Below are 22,580 nucleotides of genomic sequence, written 5' to 3' on the forward strand. Positions count from 1 at the left end.
GCACTGTGTTTTATGAAGTTGTTTATGCAGCTCAAAAGAAACCCTTCCTGAAAACATAAAGCTGATTATAATCAGTAGTATTTTTTAAGCTTGCATGCAGAAATAAAGATAAAACCCACATGGCTTTATTTTACTACCACTAATTTAATTTATGTTAATTTATTTTTATTTTATTTTTATTTATTTGGTTATTTGTCAGGGACCATGTACAAAAACATTATACAGGTTAAAGATGCTCTGTACCAGATTATAGCGTTCTAGCTAATTTCCATCTGTGGCAGGCAGAAAGAAAACTACAAAACTAACACACTCAAAAAAGTAAAAAAAAAAAAACTTTCAAAAAGTCACTCTGAAGCATAAAGCATTAATGTAAGGAATTAGTGTTGACAAGCTTGATTTCTAAAGATCCATTTCTTTGTTTCTCTTGAGAGGTCTCTAAAATTGCCAACTAGACCTTGTTGTTCAAGCTGTTTGTTCAGAAGTCTGGCACAGAAATGGCTTAAGAGGTGGGGGTGCAGCACCATGAATTATTTTAAAAACGAAGCATACATTTGCATATATTATCGTGCTACCAAACCTTAAAATCTTATGTTTAGCAAGCATAAAACAGTGGTGATATTGCTGTTTTCTTATCCAGTATCTTAATGGCTTGTTTTTATAGAGATTCGAGGGGTTTAAGAATTGTGCTATTTTCTTGTGACCAGCAGAAGATACAATAAAGTTTGACAAAATCATTGCATTCACAAACATCTTAGCTCCTTCCAGTGTGATTGAATTTCTGATACATCTGAAGTTAGTTAGACTGTTTCTCAGACTGTGGCTGTGTTTAATATGCTTTTTAAAGCTGAGCGTTGGATCTATTATAATGCCCACATACTTGAACTCTGTTACACTATTTGTATTTGCTCCATTAACTCTTATGATAGGATAATCCATGTTTTTGTTTGTTTGTAAAATACATGGTAGCTGTTCTCCCCACATTTAAAGATAGGCATAATTAAATAAGCCATTTTGCTTTGGCTTTGCTTTGTACTCATACTCCTGATCTTTAGTCTACATCAGCAACTAAACAAATGGATAAAGATGAAAACATGAATAAGAATGCCTATGATTCATGAGACTAACTTGCTGATTTTATAATGGTTTGCCATTTGCTTTGGCAGTGCTGTTTCAATCTTGTCATCACACTGCTGGCATTAAGTCAGTCTTAGACTTGTTTTAAGTTAATGGCCCAACTTTGTATCACACAGCTTGTATTCATAAGATGTCGGGTGTGTTTCAGACAATCACACAACTTGCAGCTAAACAAAACAATCAGCTGCTGACACAAAGGAAACTACACCAATTGAGTGTATGTATATATATATATATATATATATATATATATATATATATATATATATATATATATATATGTGTGTGTGTGTGTGTGTGTGTGTGTGTGTGTGTGTGTGTGTGTGTGTGTGTGTGTGTGTGTTTGGATCAAGTGATACTACACTGCTTATAAAGCAAAGTGCAACACTCCCATCTACAGGACAAATTACGTTTTATCCCATGTCTTCTCATAAAACAGTTTTGCTGCATACGTACAGTTTATTGGATGAAATATTCACAAGTTAATTTGTAATGTACATTTTTTCTTAAGCACAAGCATGTTAAATGAAATGTCTGCTGATTTAAAAACGAATTATGAAAAAAGTTACGCTTTCACTAGCTTAAAAACCGCACCAACGCTTCATTGATTACATAGAGATAATATGTTGCTCTTAAAACAAACCTGTTCGCCGTTTAAAACCATTTTTAAGTGGAATTTCTCACTTTTGGAATTTGCTTTAGCTAGCACCAAAGTTGAGCCAGCTACAGTTAAAGCTAAACGCTAGTTGACCGTAAACAATTTGCGCAGGCGCAGTGCTGAGTTTAAAGACGAGGCAAAGGCGTAGGAAAAAAAGAGGTTTATCTTTGTTTCTATTCAAGAGTAAAAATGATTGTATATTAGGATGGAATGTAAATTTTACGCTGCATATATGTTCAAAAGTCTCGCATGTTCTGTAAAAAATGTTCTTACATCTTGTGTGACATATACACAATACAACTTTAGTAAAAACTTGTAAGATATGAGGCTGATTGGCAAACAGACAAAAAGTAGTCATGTATCAACAGCAGCATAAATAGCATTAGGTATGCATTCACCTTTTAAAGCATGGGGATTATATTTAGATTTGTATATATTGGAATGCTTGTATATAAATCACAATGGAACAAGTAAAAGAGTCTCTCTTACATTGACATGGGGAATGGAAATGTATGTATCTGATGCCATTCCTGCTTTACAGATTACCCGCAAATTAAAATGAAGATTAAGTTGTCCCTTAACACTATTTTCTTATACATGCCCAATGCATTAAGGATTTCACCAGTCAAAAAAAATGAGTAATGAAATTTGTAATCACTAATTGATTGTTGTAGTTGTTTGTTGATTGATGGGCAGTGAGCTTGCTAATAAATAAGTCATAAATATGAAGTTAACAAAAACAACTAATTGACATTAGCCATTAATTCCTAAACCTGGATATAGAATATTACTAGTTTGACAAAATTATTTTAACTTTCTAAGTCTCAAAAAAGTTTGAAAGTGAATCTTCGGGTATGATTATGGTATCAAATAATTTAAAAAGCTCAATACAGCAGTAAGTGTTGAATATATCATGCAAAATTTTTGAATACAGCACATTTGGTCACACCTGTCCATACATGTTGTTTCTGTCCAAACATTTGACTGAACTCTTTAGTTTAAGATTAAATATTTACTTGAAAACTTTACACATTAGAAAAGTAGCAGTATTACCTATCATTGTATAAAGTCTACAACATAGCAAATACATTTAATTAAAACTGGGGGGAAAAAAGTGAGTTCATGGAAATGTGATTGGCTGTCTGTCTTTCTGTTTTTGACCCTTGATGAACTGGCAACCTGTCCAGGGTGTACCCTACCGCTCACCTGATAGCAGCAGAGATCTTGGGGGTCTGGAGCTCCTCTGAGACCCTCCATCGAAATATGTGGTTTTAGCTGATGGTTGGAAAGAACATAAACCACAGCTTATAGTTTGTGTTGACATTTCTCACCCTGTCCACTGGATGGAGACAATGAAATCTTAAGATTTTTTAAGCTTTTGTGTCTAGTCCTGGTTCATTTTAGTACTCTGTTTTCTAACTGATGTGTGTTAAAAATCATGCAAATGTAAATTTCTGTTATTCAGAAGTTGATACAAATTGTAAAAGAACTACAGAGGACTGTATCACAGTATAAGTCCTGCTTTATCACACTTTATCACTGATTTTGAATCTTCCTTTTTTTGTGACAGAAGCAGTGTTTGTCACCTTGATTAAAATTATTTCTGGTTCCTGAATTAGCATGAATCGCTGTCTTGAGAAAAAAATCTCAAGTGCAGGAAGCATTTTACCATAATCACACTTCACCTTGGATGTCTGTTTGATCATTAAGAAGGCTCACAGTTGCACCATATGGTGATCTGGCTACACTACTACACCCGATTTACATATCAAGCATAGTAGAAGATAGGGAGGGCACAGAGAGGGTGGCTATGGGGTAATAATGGGATTTTGACCCTTTTATGCCCTTAGGATATGATGTCAGTTTGGGATGTAGTCCACTGGAATAATTACATGACAGGGTTGGAGGCTCAAACTGATATTAGGTCAACATTGATTAAAGCTCAATGATTTTGCTCTGAGTCACATGAAAAACACAAGTCATTTGTATGTCAACAGAGATACAATAAAGTCTATCTATCAATCTATGTGTCTATCTGAAAATAGAGGCAGTAGGAGGTGATGTGATGTGTCTCATGATCCGCCTGAACTGAACCTCAAACAGTGGGGTCGCTGTTTCCCTCCTACATCTATGCAGCAAACAAAGGCAGCACAAACATGAGAAGCTTGGGTGTCAGAGTGGGTGAACCCAAGCTGACCCCCCTCCAGCCTGCAGAGATGACATGGAAGAGTTTTGGTAAGATGCCATATTCTCTCTTCCTTCAGAGGAACTGGCTTGCTTTCAGAGCAATGCAGCAATGCTATGCATGAACAATGCAGACATGTTCAAATTAATCAAGCAGGTCTTATTACTTTGGTGTGTACAAAGGGGAATTTGTGTACTAACAGACCAATAAAGATTAAGTGCATGGAAGACATTGGCTGTAACACCAAAGAATAAGCTGGCCTGCAGCTTGAGCTCAGGGATGTGTCTGACATGAAGTCATGTCCCTGTTTTCCTGGACAAAGTTGTACAATCTGCAAGTGAAAAGGGAAGTAAAGGAAGACTATGCTCGTCTGATTTGAAAATATGTTTCACTAATTATAATTGAAGACTAATTAAAATAGAATGCTAATTATTCACAATAACAGGAGGCTGAAGTAAAGTTATTACTTGCAGGTAGTTTCTGATTGTTGCTTGCTTTTAAATTCAGAAACAAACAGTAAAACTTTTAGAAAACTGTAATAGTCCTTGGAAAGTTGCAAAATCAGATGTCAGAAACTTGTTTTCTGCAGAGCAAATTATGGATGGTAAAATAAACCGTCTCACTTTTGATAGAAAATTACAGGATTCTGCCATTTTATCCTTTCAAAACCAGCTCATGGCATTTTGACTCTTTGTGAGTTCGTCCTGTTCATCCATAGGTCTGAGTGAACGATTGAGACCAATGATATGAAATTCCTTCCAGACATTCCAGCGATATTGCATGTAAGCGAACAGGATGGAAGCAATCTTCTTAAACCACTAGAAAGCAGTGTAATGAAAATACTGGTCTACAACTTTTGAGAAATCCCTCAAAATTCAAGATGTCTTGAAGCTGTGTAAATAATGCAGATTGTTTCTGCTACTTTTGGGGCAACATTATATTTGCATCTCAAAAGTGAAGTATGCCAGTTGCAGTAAAAAGGTATACCAAATATATTTTGGATACAAAATAGAGGATCACTTCAAGAGTTGGGTGCTGGAAGGCTGCTAGAATCTCTACAGGGATGATCCTACAGCAGTTCACAAGAGGAAAAGCCAAAAAGCCCTGTTATTATGGAACCTTGTTGTTTCATCTGATGTTAGAGCTTGTTTTTTTTTTGTTTGTTTTTTTTTGTTTTTTTTTTTGCAATTTAATATTATTCAAATTATATCTAACAAGCTTTAAAACTGTATATGTTTGAGACTGTATCTCAATAGTATGGAAAGCTCCACAGCAAGGGGACCAACCCTCCCAGAAACTGATCAGTTTTCATGAAAATGTCTTGATAATATTGCATAAAAAAGTAAGTAAAATCCTTTTGATTCCATTTTAACTTGAAGCTTTATCTTGGTAACTAGAGCCAAAACCCAGGACCTATTATTACTTTAAGAGTGACCCAATTCTGGTCAAATTTAGATACTTTCATTCCCAAGCTGCTTTCTCAGAGTGTAATAGGGCAGTGTTGTCTCAGGACAGCAAGAAGGTTCCGCTACGGCTGGGATCCATCTTTGTAAGGAGTCCTGGCTTCTTTTCACATGTCCAAGACATGCTGGTTGGGAAAAGTGGTGATTCTATAGACACAAGTTATTATATTTCTCTTTAAACCCCATCTGTCAAAACTTGAATCGGTAGGAGTCTCCCGTTTTGCATTTGTTGGCAATCAAGCCACAACTGCTGTTTCTATATATATTCCTAAGCTCTGTTGAGCGTTGTTAAAACTGTGTTTAAGGTGACACAAGATACTATTTTCATAATAAACACTGATATCAGTAACCCATGAAGGGTAGAGCAGTTAGGCCTACTCTGCTATGAACTCTTGCCCAGCTTCTAAGGATATTTATATAAGCAAATACTGCTCCACTCTCCAGGAAAGCTAATTTGAATCCGTACATCTAATCAAATTTGTGGAAATAAACCTAACTGAGCCATCTCCGTATCTGCTTAGGTGTGTAGAATTAATGTAACAAGCATATTTTATGACACTATTAAACTAAACAGCTTGTTTAAATTGTTATTATTGCTCCAAGTAATTTAAACTATGCAGCTTTGAGCATTAACAGGCGCCCCTGTCACACAGATCTAAGTTGAGTTTTAGTCATAACTAGAGATATTGCCTTTGTTATAATAGTTAAACACACCATGCCCACCCTCTGTTCAATCAACCCTCATGCATCATAAACTTAAACTGGCAACAAACTTGTATTATTCACAGACCCTCAATGTCTCTCTCGGGGATCGAGATCGCTTCTGAACCCCACCTCATAAATACTCGCGCCACTAATGGGCGGAGCAAGACGGCGGCAGCGGCGGCAGCCTGTGCAACGCTTTGTGCGCATGTTGTGTGCGGTGTAACGGGGCAGGTCTTTATCATTGCACGGGTTGATGTCCAACTGGAAGAAACTAGATTCTGCGAAATCGAGAAGGCTTTAGATCGGACACATCGACAAATCCGGTGGCATCATGAGCAAAGTGCAAGGTGGGATGAAATGCGTGAAATATCTGCTCTTCGTTTTCAACTTCATCTTTTGGGTGAGTCCACTCCACAAACGGGTTTGCAAGGAAACAGTGTTACTGCTATTTAAATGATTAGACACCCTCATCACCTGTATCCGTTTTGTTTCTTGGGATGCTGCTGCTGTTATCGTTGGTGTGTTTTTTTTTGGGGTGAAAGAATGATGTTTTCATGTAAAAACCTGTTAGTCAGCTCCGCCTCGATCTGGTGTTTACGTGTTCAACATCTTGGATACAGCAGCCCGCCTGTGAATAATTGTCGTGATGGTGTTTAGTCACTTATTCAGCAGAAAATCTGAAAGTGAATATGTCGTCTTGCAGATAGACTCCATGCACCTGCTTTCTTTCTGACTGCCCTGCCTCCATATGTTCTCTAACCCAAATCATATGATTGATCACATCCTTTTAATACAATCTATTAAAAGCTAAATCTTTTTAAATACACATAAAGTGTTTTAATGTTTATTCAATTGATCCCGTCAGGGCCTGCAGGCCACTAACCATTTAAAATACTCATTATTATTTATGCTGAATAGAAAGTACTCAGGTCATTCTGCAACAAATATATCAGAGCTGCAGTGTGCTGCTACTTTTCCAACACAGATCCACTCAGGATTTGACAAAGTGCTGCGACTTTCCTGCTGCAGTATTCAGGTTATATATATATATATATATATATATATATATATAAGTTAGGCTACCTACAGCTCTGCTACTGTGAATTCAACTCAATGTTTTTTCCTGTATAGACACTATTATTTGAAGATGTCACCTTCTATTTTGTAAACATGTTTCAGAGCTGTGGTTTTAAATATTTTTGGCTTGTAAAACCTCATCACTAGTGGCAGTTCTAGACCAACATTAGACAGAGGGCAACGTTGGACGAAGGGCAAAAAAAAAAAAAAAAAAAAAAAAAAACAAGACAGCCTTCAAGGATTTAAATGTTTACTGTATAAATAAGGTAATATTATCACCACAATTCAATTACAGTTATATCTTCTAATTATAACTATGTGACAAAAAAGCTTGTTTATTTATAATCAGGTCAGCAGATTATTTGAAAAAATAAGTAAATAAGTAAATAAATAAATAGTAATATAAGAGCAACTCAAAAATTAGATCTATTTCCTTTTAGGGGGCAGGACAACCTGGAGTAGTTTTCAGTGGGTTCAGTTCATGTGATGGGACACCTATATACCGAAAATCAGCTTCTCTTGTTGAGATTATGCCAAATTTGGTTGTATATGCATTAATCTGTTAAACAAAATGAACATGTTAATTCCACAAATGAATCTCTTTGCATGACAGCCCTGGATTTTTAGGCTTATAACACTGTTACATACATCAGTAAACTGCTATTTAACTGGTGGTGCATTTTATTATTGGGTCCGACTGGAAAATTGAGCCGCACTTTGGTTTAAAAAAATGAATGCTTTAGATTCTGCCCTCAGCAGGGGGTGAAACAGAGGTCCCAAGCCTGCTGTAAGGGGGGCACTGGCCCATCTTGTTCGCCCCTGCTCATCACACATGGCAAATAAGCAGAATTAGAGTTGTTCTTCTAAATGTAGTTTATATATTCTCTCTTCTTGATAATTCTTAGAATCTAAAAAATGATAAACAATTAAGTAAGCCACAAGTAAGCGTGAAATGTCTTTTAAAAAAGAGAGAGAGAGAGAAACAAACAGATGTGTGCAGCAGAAACAGGTTTCTTCTTCCCCCCCGAGTATCTGTTGTGTCTCAAGTTGCAGTTTGTAAACCTCAGCTTTTGGGTGTATCAGCACCACGTTTATTTGATTATGCTTTAAATGTAGTTAAGAAGAACTAACAATGGATAACTAAAGCTACATTTAATTTTACAGTTTGTGATGGATGTAAATATTGATACAGAGATGTAAAGGCAAAGCAGCCTGAGCTCAATCTAACACTCATTTATGTCTAGAACTCTTTCAGCAGTCAGTGGATACTGATGTTTTACTGTTAAATGATATCTGGATTAAAGAGGCTGCATTGACTCTTCTGTGCTCTGTAAGGCGATCTCTTTTGTCACCCAAACTGACAGCAGCTTCTTTGTGTAGCAGTTTTGGGGCTGAAAGCAGAGCTGTTGTGGTCGTGCCCAAAAGCAGCAATAGACTGCACTGTCATTTTGGGGTTCAGAGCCAAATAAGTAGCCAATGCCAGTGTGAGTTACATCATCCAGGCGCTGTGAGGCTGGCACAGCCTGTGGCTGAAACGCACTGTGGGAGATGGGTCTCTGATACTGATGTTCAGATGTAGTTCATGTGGTCAAAGTTGTTCCCTGAAGTAAAACTCTCACCTTTTTGGGAATTTTCTCAGAGTTTATTTAAGGTCAAGTTTAGCCAGGGATGAATGATGCTTCACAAAAGGGATACTTGAATTTCTATTTCTACTTTCTGTTTAAAAAAAAGACTGTAGTTGCTCAAGAGGCGCAGCATTAACATTCATAGCAGGAGCTTGTTTTGAATAAACGGAAGAAAAAGCAGGCAGTGAATATCTGCGGCTACTTTGTTGACAAGACAAACACAAGAGCAGCACCTGCAGAATGTCAATTAACTGAAAATATTCTAAATAAATGAACATGAGGGGCTGCACAGTGTTACTGTGAAATGTTTTCAAGACAAACTAAATGAAAAGTGAAAATTGATTCATGTTTTCAAAGTGTGTGATCTTAAAATGTCATTATTATTAAGCAGAAGTGTGTAAGTGTGTGTAAGAAATATTTCATTTTAAAATTCATCAATCCTCAGTTGTCGGGCTTGTTGGTGCTGGCGGTGGGACTGTGGCTCAGGTTTGACCCAAACACGGTGGAACTCCTGACTGGCGACGGCGCCCCCGACACCTTCTTCATAGGTATGCCACAAAGTTTACCATTTTGTATTTCTGTAAAATATCTGCAGAACATCAGATAGGTGGACAGGGCTGAATGCTTAACAGACATGTAATTTGTTCCACCACTTCAAGGATAAAGAAAGTGCAATTAAAAGTTGTTTTTTTTTTATCTTTAGTTTTTTTTTTTTTTTGTTTTTGACACATGATAAAAATACAGCACATTATAGCTCATGATGGTTGAGAGGAAAGTACATCTCTGCACCTTTTCACAGCTCTGTTTTCAGCTTATATTAAAGCTTGCCTGTAACAGGAGACCTGGACCAATCACAGATCTTTTCAGACTGGCAATAAAGATACAATGCAGATACTTTTAGCTGATTCAATGTTGGCTTCTTCTTCTGAAAAGTTGTAATTCTGGCAACATGCACTTGCACTGAACAGCTATTAAAAAGACAAAAGACAGACGTACACCACTGAAACTCTAAAAACAAACACATCAAACACCTGTCACTATGAGAGGCACCATGCACTCTTTGAACTGCAGTTTGGATATTTAATGTATTCTACTATTTTTCTCCTTAATTATAACTGCTAACTTCATTTTCCTGTTAATGTTAAAGGTTTTGCATGGGGTGCAGTTTGAGTGGCTAGATGGCACATATTTTTGCATGTTGCTAATAGTTTAGCTTTCTGCTAACCATGACCAAAGCTTTCAGGACCGCAAGTTCTTGTTTCATGTTTATGTTTTATCTACATGATTGCTTAGCCAGATTTCTAGAGTGCAGTAGAATTGTATGCTCGCACTCATTCTCTTTTGCATCAGGCCAAAAACTGCATCTTTAATGCAAAGTAAAGCCAGAGCAGAAATACCTTCAATACCAAACATGGCTACTAGATAGTAAAGAGCATCAACTTCTCCCATACAAAACATGAGATAATAATAACCAAATTAACTAGATTCTCTCTTGTTATTCATTACCTAGTTTCACTCCCTCTGATCAGTGATTCTATGCTTTATGGTCACAGTTTAGTCATGTATGGCTTTGTAAGGCCCAAAATGGTGAATCATGAACACGAGATGTTAAAACCATCACTTAACAAATCTAATAAGACTTATACAGTGGTTACAAATAAACCAGAACCTCTTATTTATCATCAAGAAAATCTGTCTCTTTTTCCTAAATATCATGTAAAGTTGTAGCGTTTTGCAGTCAGGTTGCTTTTGAATACTGAATGAATAATTTCTTTGCTAAACTCCCACTAAACACACAGCAGATTATTAAAACATACAGTACACAAGACAAACAGCCTTCAGTATTCAGCAATCAATACAATAGGCCCTCTCTTTCTTGTTCTGTGTAGGAGCGGATGATTAGAATGAAGCCTTCTCTTGTTAGTCCCGTTCAGACCATGACCTAAAATGGTGACTTCACTTCATCAGCTCCCTGCTGTGCTGTCATGGTTCCCTCCCTCAGGACAGGAGAAGCAGGTTGGGTGTGTCAGGTGGCAGAACACTATCCTTAAGACTCCTCTGGTGGCTGGTATGATATCATGAAGAACAGCCTTTAAAAAACAAATCAAACAAAATAACTTTTTCATATAAAAAACAGAAAAAAGAAACAGCACACAACAAACATAAGCAGACAGGCATGCATTTTATCCAGATACACGGTGATGTGGCAGTTATCTATTTTAAAATGTAAAGCAGTAACAGCAGGTAAGATCATTTTGCTTCGATTTGACTTGCAAATATTCTGGGACTTGAACTGTTTTTGGTTCTAATCACTACTTTCACATTTCATTTAGCCAGACATGATGTACATTGTGTTAATTATGATTCCAGTCAGAGTAGAAATAAAGCATTATGCAGTAGGATGGGGCCACATTAAAAATGACAAGAAACTACCATTAACATGTATGTGTGTGGACAGCTGCTTGTATATAACTTAAACTTTCCATGGCAACAGCCAACAGGATTAACTTAAAGCTTCAAAACATTACTTTATGATCCAGCGCGTGCCATTTATATGGGTGCATCAGTTTGTTTTGCATGACTGTCAAAATATTACACACACACACACACACACATATATATATATATATATATATACATATATTTATATATAAATATCTCTTCTCTTTCTGACTTTAAATTGAATAAAGAAAAATTCACTGAAAATAATAAAAAGTGATACAGCTCATTTCCTAAGAATGTTTCTTAAACCGACGGCTTCTAACATATCACGTAAATAAAGTCGAGGATGGAGGAGGAGGAGGATTAGCTGGCTTGAAAATTACCTTGATGTTGAGATGATACAAATGGTGTGGATAAAAAAGTTCTAGTTCTAGTCAAATGCATTCTACTATAAAGGGTAGAACGTGAAGATATTTTTGCTAAAATGTGTTGAGGACTCAGAGAAAAGGAAAAAAAAAATCTACCTAAGTAAACCACCGAAGCATTTTTATTTCATTACTGCCATCTCTGCGTGTGCCCGAGAAACAAGAATAGCCACATCACAGATGAGGACGAGCAGCATGCTTATAATAGTTGTGCCAGCCTATTCAACAATTTGGAACACTGTCTCTTGGCAAGCAGCAGGTAAAATATTAGTAACAGCTCATGTCTATATTCTTATCTTGATTCAGTGCTTTATACATCTCATTCAGCATAGCTAAATGAAAAGGAGCTTGATAGCAGGAAGCAACTGAGCATCTTTGACAGGTTTGTGTGGTCTAACTCATTTTATTTTAGGACTGCAAAAATTCCCACATACTGCTGAAATTATGACAGTTCTATATTTGAACTGAGGCGTAAGCTGAGCATCAGCACATTTCAATGATCCTGCAGAGGATCAGCCACTACAAATCAAATATGATAAACTTCCCGAGCCAAATACTGGAGCCTCGCTGCCTGCGTTCATCACTAAACATAGTGATACCACAAGTAGGCAAAGGGGCGGCATTCCCTGTAGATGATTCACTTTCCATTCTGTCACATCTATGCTCTCCAATATGTACACAGCCATCACATGTGTATAAGAAAACCATGACATGTTACAGATGTTTACATTCATTGATGTGTGTTAATAACTGGCAGGTGTCTGCGAGATGTCACCAGATTCACAAAGAGGAAGTGCTGTGGCTAAATAGTGAATGTTGTAGTCAGTGATAAACTGATGGAAAATAATATGCAGGTTATATCAGTTCTATGCTGACACCTTTTATATACAGTGGAAGCTTTCTTGACCTATCATACTTTTCATTGTTAACACAGGGTATTCACTTTGAAACCCTGCATCTTGGGCTTCCAACTCTCTGCAGGTCAGCAGATGATTCACTGCGTCTTTACCTCCCCTTTTGTTCGACAGCAGGAAAACAACAGCTTGCATTGGACCCATGTGGATTAATTAAATTGCTGCAGTTGTTGCTGCCTGTGTGACTGATTAGGCCCTTAGTGTGGACCTCAGGGACCAGCCTGGTGTATAGTTACAGTGTAGAGGTCTCAGTAGTGAAGGCTGAGAGTAGGGGAGCAGAGGAGGTGACGTCACCCAAGCTTGAAGGGAGCTGAGAGGGTCTGGTTCTACAGCAATCAAATGCTCTAAAATTTGATTTGCCATTTAATGAGACAGATGGTATCTGCTTTACTCTGCAAGAGCATGCAAGAAAAAGTCTGTAACTGGAAACCGGACTAATGCATCAAAAGAGTCAAGCGGAAACCTTGTTTCTCTGTGGAGTCTACTCCATCACATGGGGTTCTGTTGGATCATGATAAAGCACAGGCCCTGCCCATGCCTCAGACATCTAATGTAGTCCATATATGGGAAGGGCTTGGAGCTATATTTGTAAGTTCCCAGAGGAGAAAAGAGTTCAGTGGTTCCATTTATTGAACTGCCAACAAAACCCTCACTGAAACCAGTATCTTCCTGTGGATTTCACATATTTAAATTGTACAGCATGGACACAGTTTACACACTCATCCCTTTAAAAGAAGCAGTAAGCCAGGCAACAAACACAGCTGGCCATTTTGATGGAAAGCTGTAAAATTCACAGTGAAGGAGTAGGATGATAATCAGACTTTGAGCTGTGGGAGGCTGCTCTGATGCTTTTGGGCTTCTAAGCAACTTTCCACCTACATGTTCCATCTGCTACTCAAACACAACAAACAATCTTGTTTTATAAATTTTGCGTGACCAAAATGTGAAGGTGTTTGGATCAGGCTGCCACCCTCAGCTGAACCCGTGAACTGCAGAGCCACAATAATCTGGCGGGTTTTTACAAATACTACATTAAGTAATCTGTCTGCTTGTGTCTCCTCAGCCGTGTACATCCTCCTCGGTGCAGGAGGGTTGATGATGGTTGTTGGATTCTTTGGATGTTTTGGGGCTGTGCGTGAGTCTCAGTGTCTCCTTGCATCGGTAGGTTCAAAGGCTCAAAAGTGCTGTCTTGTGGCATTCTTCTTCTGTGGTGTTGCTGTTTTAATGTGGCTCTAGGTGACATAACTTACAGTAAATTTGAGAAGATAAAAACAGTTATCTTTATTGGATTATAACTGGTAAATAATTAATTTAAATTAAGTTGTCTACAAATGCCAAGGTAACATGGTACTAATTATTAGAAAATCATGGACCCATGAAATATGATTAAATCAGTGATGCCAGTTATTTAAAAAAACAGCCCATTTCAGGGCAGTAATCTGTTCACTTTTCTTACTCTGCAGTTCTTTGCTTGTCTCCTAATAATCTTTGGGGCAGAGATCACTGCTGGTGTGTTTGGATTCATGAACAAGGAACAGGTAAAAGTTTATTATTTAATTATTTTCCCTATTGATAAATCAAATGCCAAAGTGTCACCTTAGATGACTTAATTAGTCCTTTTAATTTATTCATAACAGATTGCTGAAGAAGTCCAAAAGTTTTATAGCAGCTCTGTTGCTGATGATAACAATTCAAATGGCACCGCAATCGCATTGATTTACCACAAGATTGTGAGTACAGCATGTCTTGTGTTCACTTATGTCTTTGTCTTTGTTATCATCCACAGCACCATCCAACAATATTTATGTTTTACTGTTTGTATTCACAGCTGAACTGCTGTGGAGGTTCCTCATCGGACACAACTCAGGCTCTGTGTGCAGACGCTCCAGAGGGCACCCAGGTAACCACACCTGTCAGCTGTGATGCTTCAAGCCCACATGGTGGCACTATAGCACTGATTACAATGAACAGATTGTATGGTGAAACTTCAGTGTGAATGTTTTCTCTCTAAAGGACTGTCTGACTGCAATAATAGACTTCTTTAATGAAAAGCTGCACATCATTGGATATATTGGAATTGGCATTGCTGGAGTGGTGGTGAGAATTTACAAAATCTTAAGCCTCAGCTTACATGTTTTCTCTTTTAAGATGCTTGTGGTGCTGACGTAAGGCTGCATTATGTGTTTCAACTTGTACCAAAACATCTGTTTTCAGATCATTGGAATGATCTTCAGTATGGTCCTGTGCTGTGCCATCAGGAACAGCAGAGAGGTTATATAAGATGATGTGCTGACCTCCGCCCAGCCACCCACCAGCAACCAGGCCACTATACACTCACTCAACCCTTCTTAATTGATGCATCTGCGTGAGAAGGGGAACACCAAAGTTACGTTTCAACGGCATTCCTTGTAGTCCAGACTGAAGTGGTGGGGAGGTTCACCACATGGAGCACATTCAACACAATACGCTGGATTCTTATATTGACACCTTCCCCTCAACTCCACCAGCACTGCAACACTGATTTATTTCTGTCCTTTTCCATAACACGTGCTGCGCTTTAGCACAGCTCTGTGACATCCTTCACTTTTAACATGTTTTTGTTAGACTGCTGGTGCTCCACCGAGCTGCAGAGCTGCACTGTAGCTATAACGCAGTACATGACAACTTCTCTGTTACAGGAAAAGCTGTGACTGAGGAGTACTGCTGTAAATATGGACACCCATCTGTAGTTAACATGATTTATTCTGTGCATTTTCTTGCTCTTTTAGCTCTAATGCCAATCATAAATTGTGTGCTTAAGTGTTTTGAGGACTAGCCTACCTTGTAGAGTAAATTTCCATGATGTGCCTACTTAGTATGATTTAGTCAGACATACAAGCCAACAGCTACTGAACTATTTGCCTATTTGTGATTTGAATGTGTACATAACAGCTGAGCTTGCTCCCTGCCTCCATTCTCAAGTATTTTTTACTGTAAAGCACAATAGAGGACATGTAGATATGATATCAACCCAAAGGGTTAGGAAGGTCTGATGATAAACTGCCTTTTGTAAATTTCCAAACCTATCTGAGTGGTCAATAATATCATGTGCTGGCTGAGTTCTTCTGCTGCACATCTGAACTACAACAGTGAGCTAGTTTGCATTCTGTGTGTTTTTGTGGATGTATATTTCCTTGGTGTGCCAATAAGATGTGAATTATAGAATAGTTTATATCACACTGTTAACCATAATAAAAAAAAAAGAATACTGGGTGCTTTTACTGATACTTTTTCTGATTGAACCTCCGCTTGTTCCTGAATCACAAGCTTTCTTCCTGTTTTGTTAGAAGAGAGAGCAGAACGTGGCATCGATGTAAATTTTGTGGTTTGGGAGTTTCCTGATCGTTGAACTGTGTGTAGGTCCACTGATAAGACACTACAGTCACATGGATTGCTCATTTTTAGATAAAAAAGTTGGATACTAATGTTAAAATTAACAGAAATTATTCTAGATTTACACAAAGGTCATTTCTTCACAGAGTGATAATGAACCTTCCAGGTAAATTAATTCTTCAACTTTATTTCCATCTCCATATTTGAACTCTGCTTACTTTAGCACCTCTTTAAAATACAAAGAGCTTCACATCCAACACACGAGTCAAGCAAATTGTGATGTCAGTAAAAGTCATTACTGAGTTAGTAAGCTACATCAGGGGCACCTTGGCACAGAGGCACTGGCTGTCTGAAAATAGTTCAGTTAAACATCGAGACTGATAACAGAACGAAGGCGAGGGGGTTACTTACTCATCATTAAAACATACTCATTTAACTCCCATTCATTTTCACTACAAAATATATGCTTCTTTATTAGCATCCACTTGGTTAAATATTTCACAGACTTAATAGAGTTTAAACAAAAAAAAAAGTCACTTTCAGTACAGCAAAGTCGCCACAGATTAAAGTGAAGGTGTAAAAAGATCTTGACCTTAAAGAATACCACACCTACCTACCTACTGTCTACTGCTTAAAAACAAAAGTAAAAGCACCACCATGAACATGGAGTGGGTGAATTGCAAGTTTAATGTATACAATGTGTACAAAAACAGCTAACAGTCATTTCTCACAGTATCAACAGTAATGCTCATTTCAGGCTAAATATGTTTCTTCTCAGACTCAAATACTTAACTGATCTGCAGGAGCATAAAACCAGAAATGACATTAAGTTAATATATAATGAAGTATATGAAAATATTTCAAGTGAAGTCGTATTAACAAACAAACATAATGTAAATAAATGATGTCAAGTTTTCACAATGATATAAAGATGGCATTCAGCAGACCAGAAACAGCAGCAGTGCACTATTCAGCACAGATGAGGACACTTAAACAGTTGGGTGAACCATGTGGTCCCTTACCAATAAGAAAGGCTGAAAATCAGTCACACTACACATCTACACTCAAGTTATTATAGGAAATGTAAATATAAGAATAATTCTGTAAACTGGGCCCTATGTATGATTAATAAATTGTTAGTTCCAAGTGAAATGCTCTGAATCACGAACTGCAATGGAAATGAAAAAAAAAAAACAATATTGAAATAATTTCAAGTTCTTGCTTTGTCAAACAACTATTATATGCATACAAAACAATACAAAAGTTTATTATGCAAAAAAATAAAATAAAAAAAAAAAAAAGGTCTCTTTAATGACATGAACTCCCCTCCCTCACAGAGGGAAACCAAACATGACTGTTTGGGGATAAAGAAAGATTAACATTGTGACTCAGAATCCCCAAGCAGAAGAAAGGCCAACAGCTTAAAAGTACAATGGCCTCGTCTATTGAAGAAGTCACAAAAGTGTTTAAGTGCAACACAGCTGTCGACCATACAGGTTGTTAAAAATCATAGGTCTTCACATCTTCAAGTCCCGACTCAGACAATTTCTCTGCTTTACTGTAAAGTGATTGTATGTAGCTGCCAGTTGTCCCACCAGGTCGTGTGCGTGCTCAGCGGGCTTTAGTGGTCTCACATTGAGAGGAAGCTGAGAGGCGAGTTGTCCAGGATGTATTCACCAACACCAACAAAGTACATGACCTGTGCAATTCCAAACAAAGGTGCGATGACTAGAGCCCGGCAGCCCGCACCTTTCAGGAAGGCTGAGGGTCCCTCCTTCCGCATTATTTTACTGTTGAGACAGAGAGATAGGTTTATTTATATACAAACATGAGGGGCCAAGTATGCAACAGTGAGTAATTGTCAAGGACGTGCTGTCATACCTTACACAATCCACAACTCCACTATAAGCCTCCTCACTGGCCCCTTTGTTCAGAGACTGCAGTCTCGTCTTTACCACTGGAAGGATTAAAAATCATGGAGATGGAGAGGGGAAAAAAAATTAGGGCTGGCATTAAGTTTTAACATGTAACATTTTGGATTAAACATCGTAGAAAATGTACCATCACAGGGGTTGACAGCGACCGCAGCAGCAGATCCTGCAGCACAGCCTGAGAGAAACGCCCAATAGAAGGGTGACGACTCTGCAGGACTGGGTTGGCCCAGGCGGTTCAGGTTTGCAAACAATGGGAAGTAAACAATGGAAAAGGGAACATCCCTAAAAGAAATGAAGAAGAAGAAAAGAGAAAAAAAAAAAAAAACACTTTTCAGACTGAAAATGTGACACAAAGTAAATAAAAATAGACTAACTCACATTGGCTTCTACATCAGAAAGACAAAATAAATAAAAAAGCAAGCTTTACCTCATGAGTGTTGCTCCCAGGCCTCTGTAGAGGCCCTGGATTCCCTGCGTATGCAGGAGCTCCTTTGCAATCTGCATGGCTGACACAGCTTTTGGTGCTGACACCACGGTGCCAGAGTTGTAGGAGCGGGTGAGCACAGTGTTGGTGGCCACAAGCTTTGTGGGAGACATCATGACTGGTTTCTGCTGCTGGGCCGCTTTAGAGGAGAAATGAGATATGCATTAGATAATGATGTATTCAAGTAAGCTACAGACACTAAAATAATTTTATATGCCTCTTACCCAGCCTGCCTGCATCCTGGAGCTGTATCTTGAGCATTTCCATGGGGGTAGTGATGATAACCTGGCACATGCCTGCACCACAACCCGCTAGCATTTCTTTGAACACTGTCAAACCCTTCCTGTTAACACACATGCATTGAGTAAAACTACAAATGCACACAAACATAAAATTCCAGTGATTTGTTTTTTTTCCTCATGATTGTGCTCACCCATCCTTGGCGAGGTGATGTCGGAATAAGTCATTAGCAGCCAACTTGATAGCCTTCTCAGGCGTGACCAAGGTCAAATTTACCGCTGCACCTGAGGGAAAAAAACACATGCAGTTAGCACTGAAGCCACTATCAGGTTTCATTCAGAACATGGACAAATAAACATTCCCTGTCACTATCATTACAACATTAGAATGTAATACTTAAACGTAAAGCTAATCTACACAAAGACAAATGCTCAACTTTAAGAAGCTTCAGTAAAATGGAGTTTTGCTTTAAAAGAAAGAAAAAAAAAAAGTGTTTAGAGGAGAAAATGAGAACAAACAGAAGACAGAGGGACAGCTGTTGGTAATAAATTATCCAGCTGAAGATGCACACATGAAGTTTTGAAATGAAGTAAGTGTTTGCCAACAAGACCCACTTAATGGAGAAAGCTCAAAGGAAAGTTTTGTGTCTACTGAATGACTACAAGTCTGCAAAGAGGTTAACGAAAACATACAAGATTTACGAGATGTTAGTGAAAGGACAGACTATGCACTATGTGAGCAGACTTTGAGCAATCTTATAGACTCGTCTGAGGAACCATTTTATCCAAAGTAAACTTGGTTCACTACAGAGCTGTTTGGAAGCTGAACCAAAGTCTATGAAGGACATGAGTTATAGACTTGAAAATGACAGTTGAAGACATGTGGACAGGACAGTGGAGACAGGTTAAGTAGTTACTAATAAGAAGTCAAATTACAGAACAAACAGATGGCAAAACAAAAACTTGTGCCTATAGTTTTAAAATAGAGCAATATAGTAAGAACCATTTAATGATTTGCCTCCAGCGTGGCTGCGCCTTATCGGCTAGCCTTCAATATCCCAGGGGGACCCAAGTCTGTAATATGAAAAACACAGATGCAAACAACAGCATTCCTCACAAAAGCAGAGACCTGGTCTAATGGTCTGCATTTTTCTTTGTAGATTTTCACTTTTCTTTTACCAACAATGAGAAAGCACATCTGGTTTCAATAAAATGGATGTATAACATTAAATCCAACTACAACTTTATTTATATAATTTCTCCTTCAAACCATTATGATTTAATTTACATTTTCAGTAAATCAAGAATCTCATGCATTAATAAAAAAGAGACTACCTCCAGATGAACAGTTAAGATTAAAAAGAACCCATCATGGAAATGTTTAATCTCCAGAGAGCTTACCCTTTCCTACAATAATCCTCTTGCTGAACTTCTACTAATGCTAGCCTACTGCTTCTTATTACTCAGATGTGTATAAATCTTACCTCTGTACATTCCAAAGTATCCTTCTGATCGAACTGTCTTGACAAGGCAGTCCATCCTAGAACAAGACAGCAGTATGATCATTTAAAACAAATAGTAAAAATGCACTATTCAAAGTTTTATGGTTGTAAGTTTTATTAAACTTATGTTAAAAAGCCAATAGAAGTTACACTAAAGGAAAAGCAAATAGTAGAACGGTACATTAAGCTTTGGGGATCCGCCCTTTCAAAAGGCATGTTTAGGTGTGAGGCCCTCCTCAAAGAAGAATGACAGAGGGATCGCTGTCACATTACATCAAGCCAGGAATATCCCTCATTCTACATATTCATGGTGCTGTCATGCATGTGTCAATGTGGAATTAGCAAGGATAGTGCAGGATTATACGTGGACGTAGTAGGTGTAACACCAAAGAGATTGGACTAGCAGAGTAGTGGTGAGTGTGTCGTCTAAGATAACTTGAGCTATAAATACTTACATGCTCTTATAGACCTGCTGCCCTCGTCTCTGGTTCTGCAACCTGGTCTTTGCCAAGTCAATGGGGAAGACACAGGTAACCCCAACAATGCCAGCAATACCGCCATTAATAAGCTTGGCTGGGAGGCTGAAAGAAAGTGACAAAGGAAATCTTTCATTAAAGATTTTTTTTTTTTACTTCATTTTAATAATTTATTTAAGATTCAATAAATTTGTTTTCTGAATACTATTCAGACTACCATTTGATTTTAAAATAAAAAAAAATAAATACCAGCTGATAAAATGTTCACCATCCAACCCAGTGAAAAACTTTGAGTTTATAAAAATAAAATAAAAAAGGCACCAATTGTCTTGAATGATGTTAATGATGAAAAAAAAAGTAGCACATAGTAAATAGTAGCACAGATTCTATTCTATTCCACTAAATTCTATTCTAGTATTCTCTTCTCAAATACTCAGTCTTCATTATATCATACAGTGGAAAAAAGAATGAATGAGACTTACCTGATCTGCTGCTGAGACATGATGACTTTAACACGTGGAGACAGTTGATGAAAGATGAAGTGATGTGGAGTCAAGTGTTCTTCAGTCAAGTTAATGTAAGTTCTAGAGAGAGAAAACCCACAAAGAGTGATTAAGAACAGCTAAGCAGGTTCCCGAGAAGTCAAAGACTTATGTCCAATGAGCTTATCCCACCCACAGCAGAGGCTTTTGACTTATCTGTATACCTCAGAGTCACGGGATTATGACGTGTCCCCTCCGCAACTTACCAGTACAACGCGTGGGCGTGTTCTAGTTCGCATACCGGAAAACCACATATGGGCTTGACAGCCTACCACTCAATCAAGTGGGTCACAATTAAACAAAAAGGCGTGCACTTGTATAAACTTCGTTGTTAAAGTTTCGACAGATCATTTTTTTGATAAATCGATGTGGTTTATTGCTTTTTATTTTTGCTTTAAAATCCTTCATCGCGTCTAGTATAAGAATGTATCACTAAAATAGTAAAAATATTAGTAATAATAATAAAAATCAACTTTCTTCAGAGCGATAAAACAAACTCCAAATAGAAGACCAACATCTGTTTATGAACTACGCTGTCTCCGGTTTAATACAACATTTCAACGATGAACTCTGTTTATAGAGGACGGTATTTAACAAACGAAAATGAGACGACCATTCATACCATTACTGTACCAAAAAGCGAAGAAGCTTGCAATTAATCTCGTCTATAAACTACAGACTATACACTTACTAATTTATTATAAAAATAAGTTGAGCAAATACCTTGCAAGAGGACTGTATTCTTCTTTTATGACAGTTTCTGCACGTTAGCCGGTACTTCTCTGTTGGTAGTGTTGAGTTGCGCCGATAAGGAAGCGAATAGAGTAACTGGAAATTTCCATTGAGTTTTAAAGGAAGGAGGAGGAGCTCACCCAGTACCCTCGAATAGACCCGCCCATTGAATCCTAACCAGTCAGAATTTAGATAATTTTGGCGGTTCATTGATTGATGCGCCCCTGTACGTAGTTTCCATTGGACAATAGACCAATCCATCAACTAGGTCCACCAATCGTACAGTAACACAGGGTGCATGAATTATCAAATTTCACATAGCTCATATTTCAAATTCGGAGGTAAAACGCACAAGAACCCCCTAAATAATATTTAAACCATTGCAAGAGGTCTGTCTATCTGAAGTGATTAAGCAGTGTACTATAACAGTGAACTGTTATGGGCTGCATTACTCAAAAGAATCTTAAGGTTAAGATACTCTTAATCCAATTAAAATCATCATGGCTTTAAGCTCAGGTGAAGTTGCTGGCTCCACTATGGGAATGATATCATTCTATTCTATTCTATGTGGAAAACGGCATTACTAGTACACACTGTTACACAAAAGTGCAACAAGATGATGCAATAGAAGGCTAATCCTACTTAATTATTTTTGGGGTTTTGGGATCATG

At 37.7% G+C, this 22,580-nt stretch overlaps 2 protein-coding genes across 3 annotated transcripts; one reads left to right on the forward strand and one right to left on the reverse strand.

Moving 5' to 3' along the window:
- Nucleotides 1-6,321: 6,321 nt before the first annotated feature.
- On the forward strand, nucleotides 6,322-15,878 carry tspan2a (tetraspanin 2a). The gene is made up of 8 exons (XM_041981690.1): nucleotides 6,322-6,545; nucleotides 9,293-9,395; nucleotides 13,692-13,789; nucleotides 14,092-14,166; nucleotides 14,266-14,358; nucleotides 14,457-14,528; nucleotides 14,642-14,725; nucleotides 14,843-15,878. The coding sequence occupies exons 1-8, from the start codon at nucleotides 6,477-6,479 to the stop codon at nucleotides 14,906-14,908; spliced, it is 660 nt and encodes a 219-aa protein (XP_041837624.1). The 5' UTR covers nucleotides 6,322-6,476; the 3' UTR covers nucleotides 14,909-15,878.
- A 790-nt stretch (nucleotides 15,879-16,668) lies between these two features.
- Nucleotides 16,669-21,991, reverse strand: slc25a55a (solute carrier family 25 member 55a). Of its 2 annotated transcripts, XM_041980686.1 has the most exons (10): nucleotides 21,901-21,991; nucleotides 21,118-21,219; nucleotides 20,615-20,740; nucleotides 20,142-20,197; nucleotides 18,852-18,942; nucleotides 18,643-18,761; nucleotides 18,362-18,557; nucleotides 18,062-18,216; nucleotides 17,882-17,957; nucleotides 16,669-17,790 (listed from the first exon to the last, which is right to left on the reverse strand). In XM_041980686.1, exons 2-10 carry the CDS (start codon nucleotides 21,135-21,137, stop codon nucleotides 17,631-17,633), a joined length of 999 nt encoding a protein of 332 aa, XP_041836620.1. In that variant the 5' UTR covers nucleotides 21,138-21,219; nucleotides 21,901-21,991; the 3' UTR covers nucleotides 16,669-17,630. The 2 variants fall into 2 exon arrangements, with proteins under 2 accessions (XP_041836620.1, XP_041836621.1); XM_041980687.1 differs by lacking the exons at nucleotides 21,118-21,219; nucleotides 21,901-21,991 and having other exon boundaries at nucleotides 18,852-19,731; nucleotides 20,615-20,700.
- Nucleotides 21,992-22,580: the final 589 nt, after the last annotated feature.

This window comes from Melanotaenia boesemani, chromosome 3 (assembly GCF_017639745.1).
Source record: "Melanotaenia boesemani isolate fMelBoe1 chromosome 3, fMelBoe1.pri, whole genome shotgun sequence".
Lineage (NCBI taxonomy): Eukaryota > Metazoa > Chordata > Actinopteri > Atheriniformes > Melanotaeniidae > Melanotaenia > Melanotaenia boesemani.

Excerpts from the sequence above, each read along its gene's own strand:
- tspan2a (XM_041981690.1), top strand. The coding sequence starts at position 6,477 with ATGAGCAAAGTGCAAGGTGGGATGAAATGCGTGAAATATCTGCTCTTC. Across the intron at positions 6,546-9,292 it reads TTTTCAACTTCATCTTTTGG|TTGTCGGGCTTGTTGGTGCT; the intron begins GTGAGTCCACTC and ends ATCAATCCTCAG. Across the intron at positions 14,726-14,842 it reads TTGGCATTGCTGGAGTGGTG|ATCATTGGAATGATCTTCAG; the intron begins GTGAGAATTTAC and ends ATCTGTTTTCAG.
- slc25a55a (XM_041980686.1), bottom strand. The coding sequence starts at position 21,137 with ATGTCTCAGCAGCAGATCAG. Across the intron at positions 18,762-18,851 it reads CATCACCTCGCCAAGGATGG|GAAGGGTTTGACAGTGTTCA; the intron begins GTGAGCACAATC and ends GTGTGTTAACAG. Across the intron at positions 18,558-18,642 it reads CCAGGATGCAGGCAGGCTGG|CGGCCCAGCAGCAGAAACCA; the intron begins GTAAGAGGCATA and ends TCTCCTCTAAAG.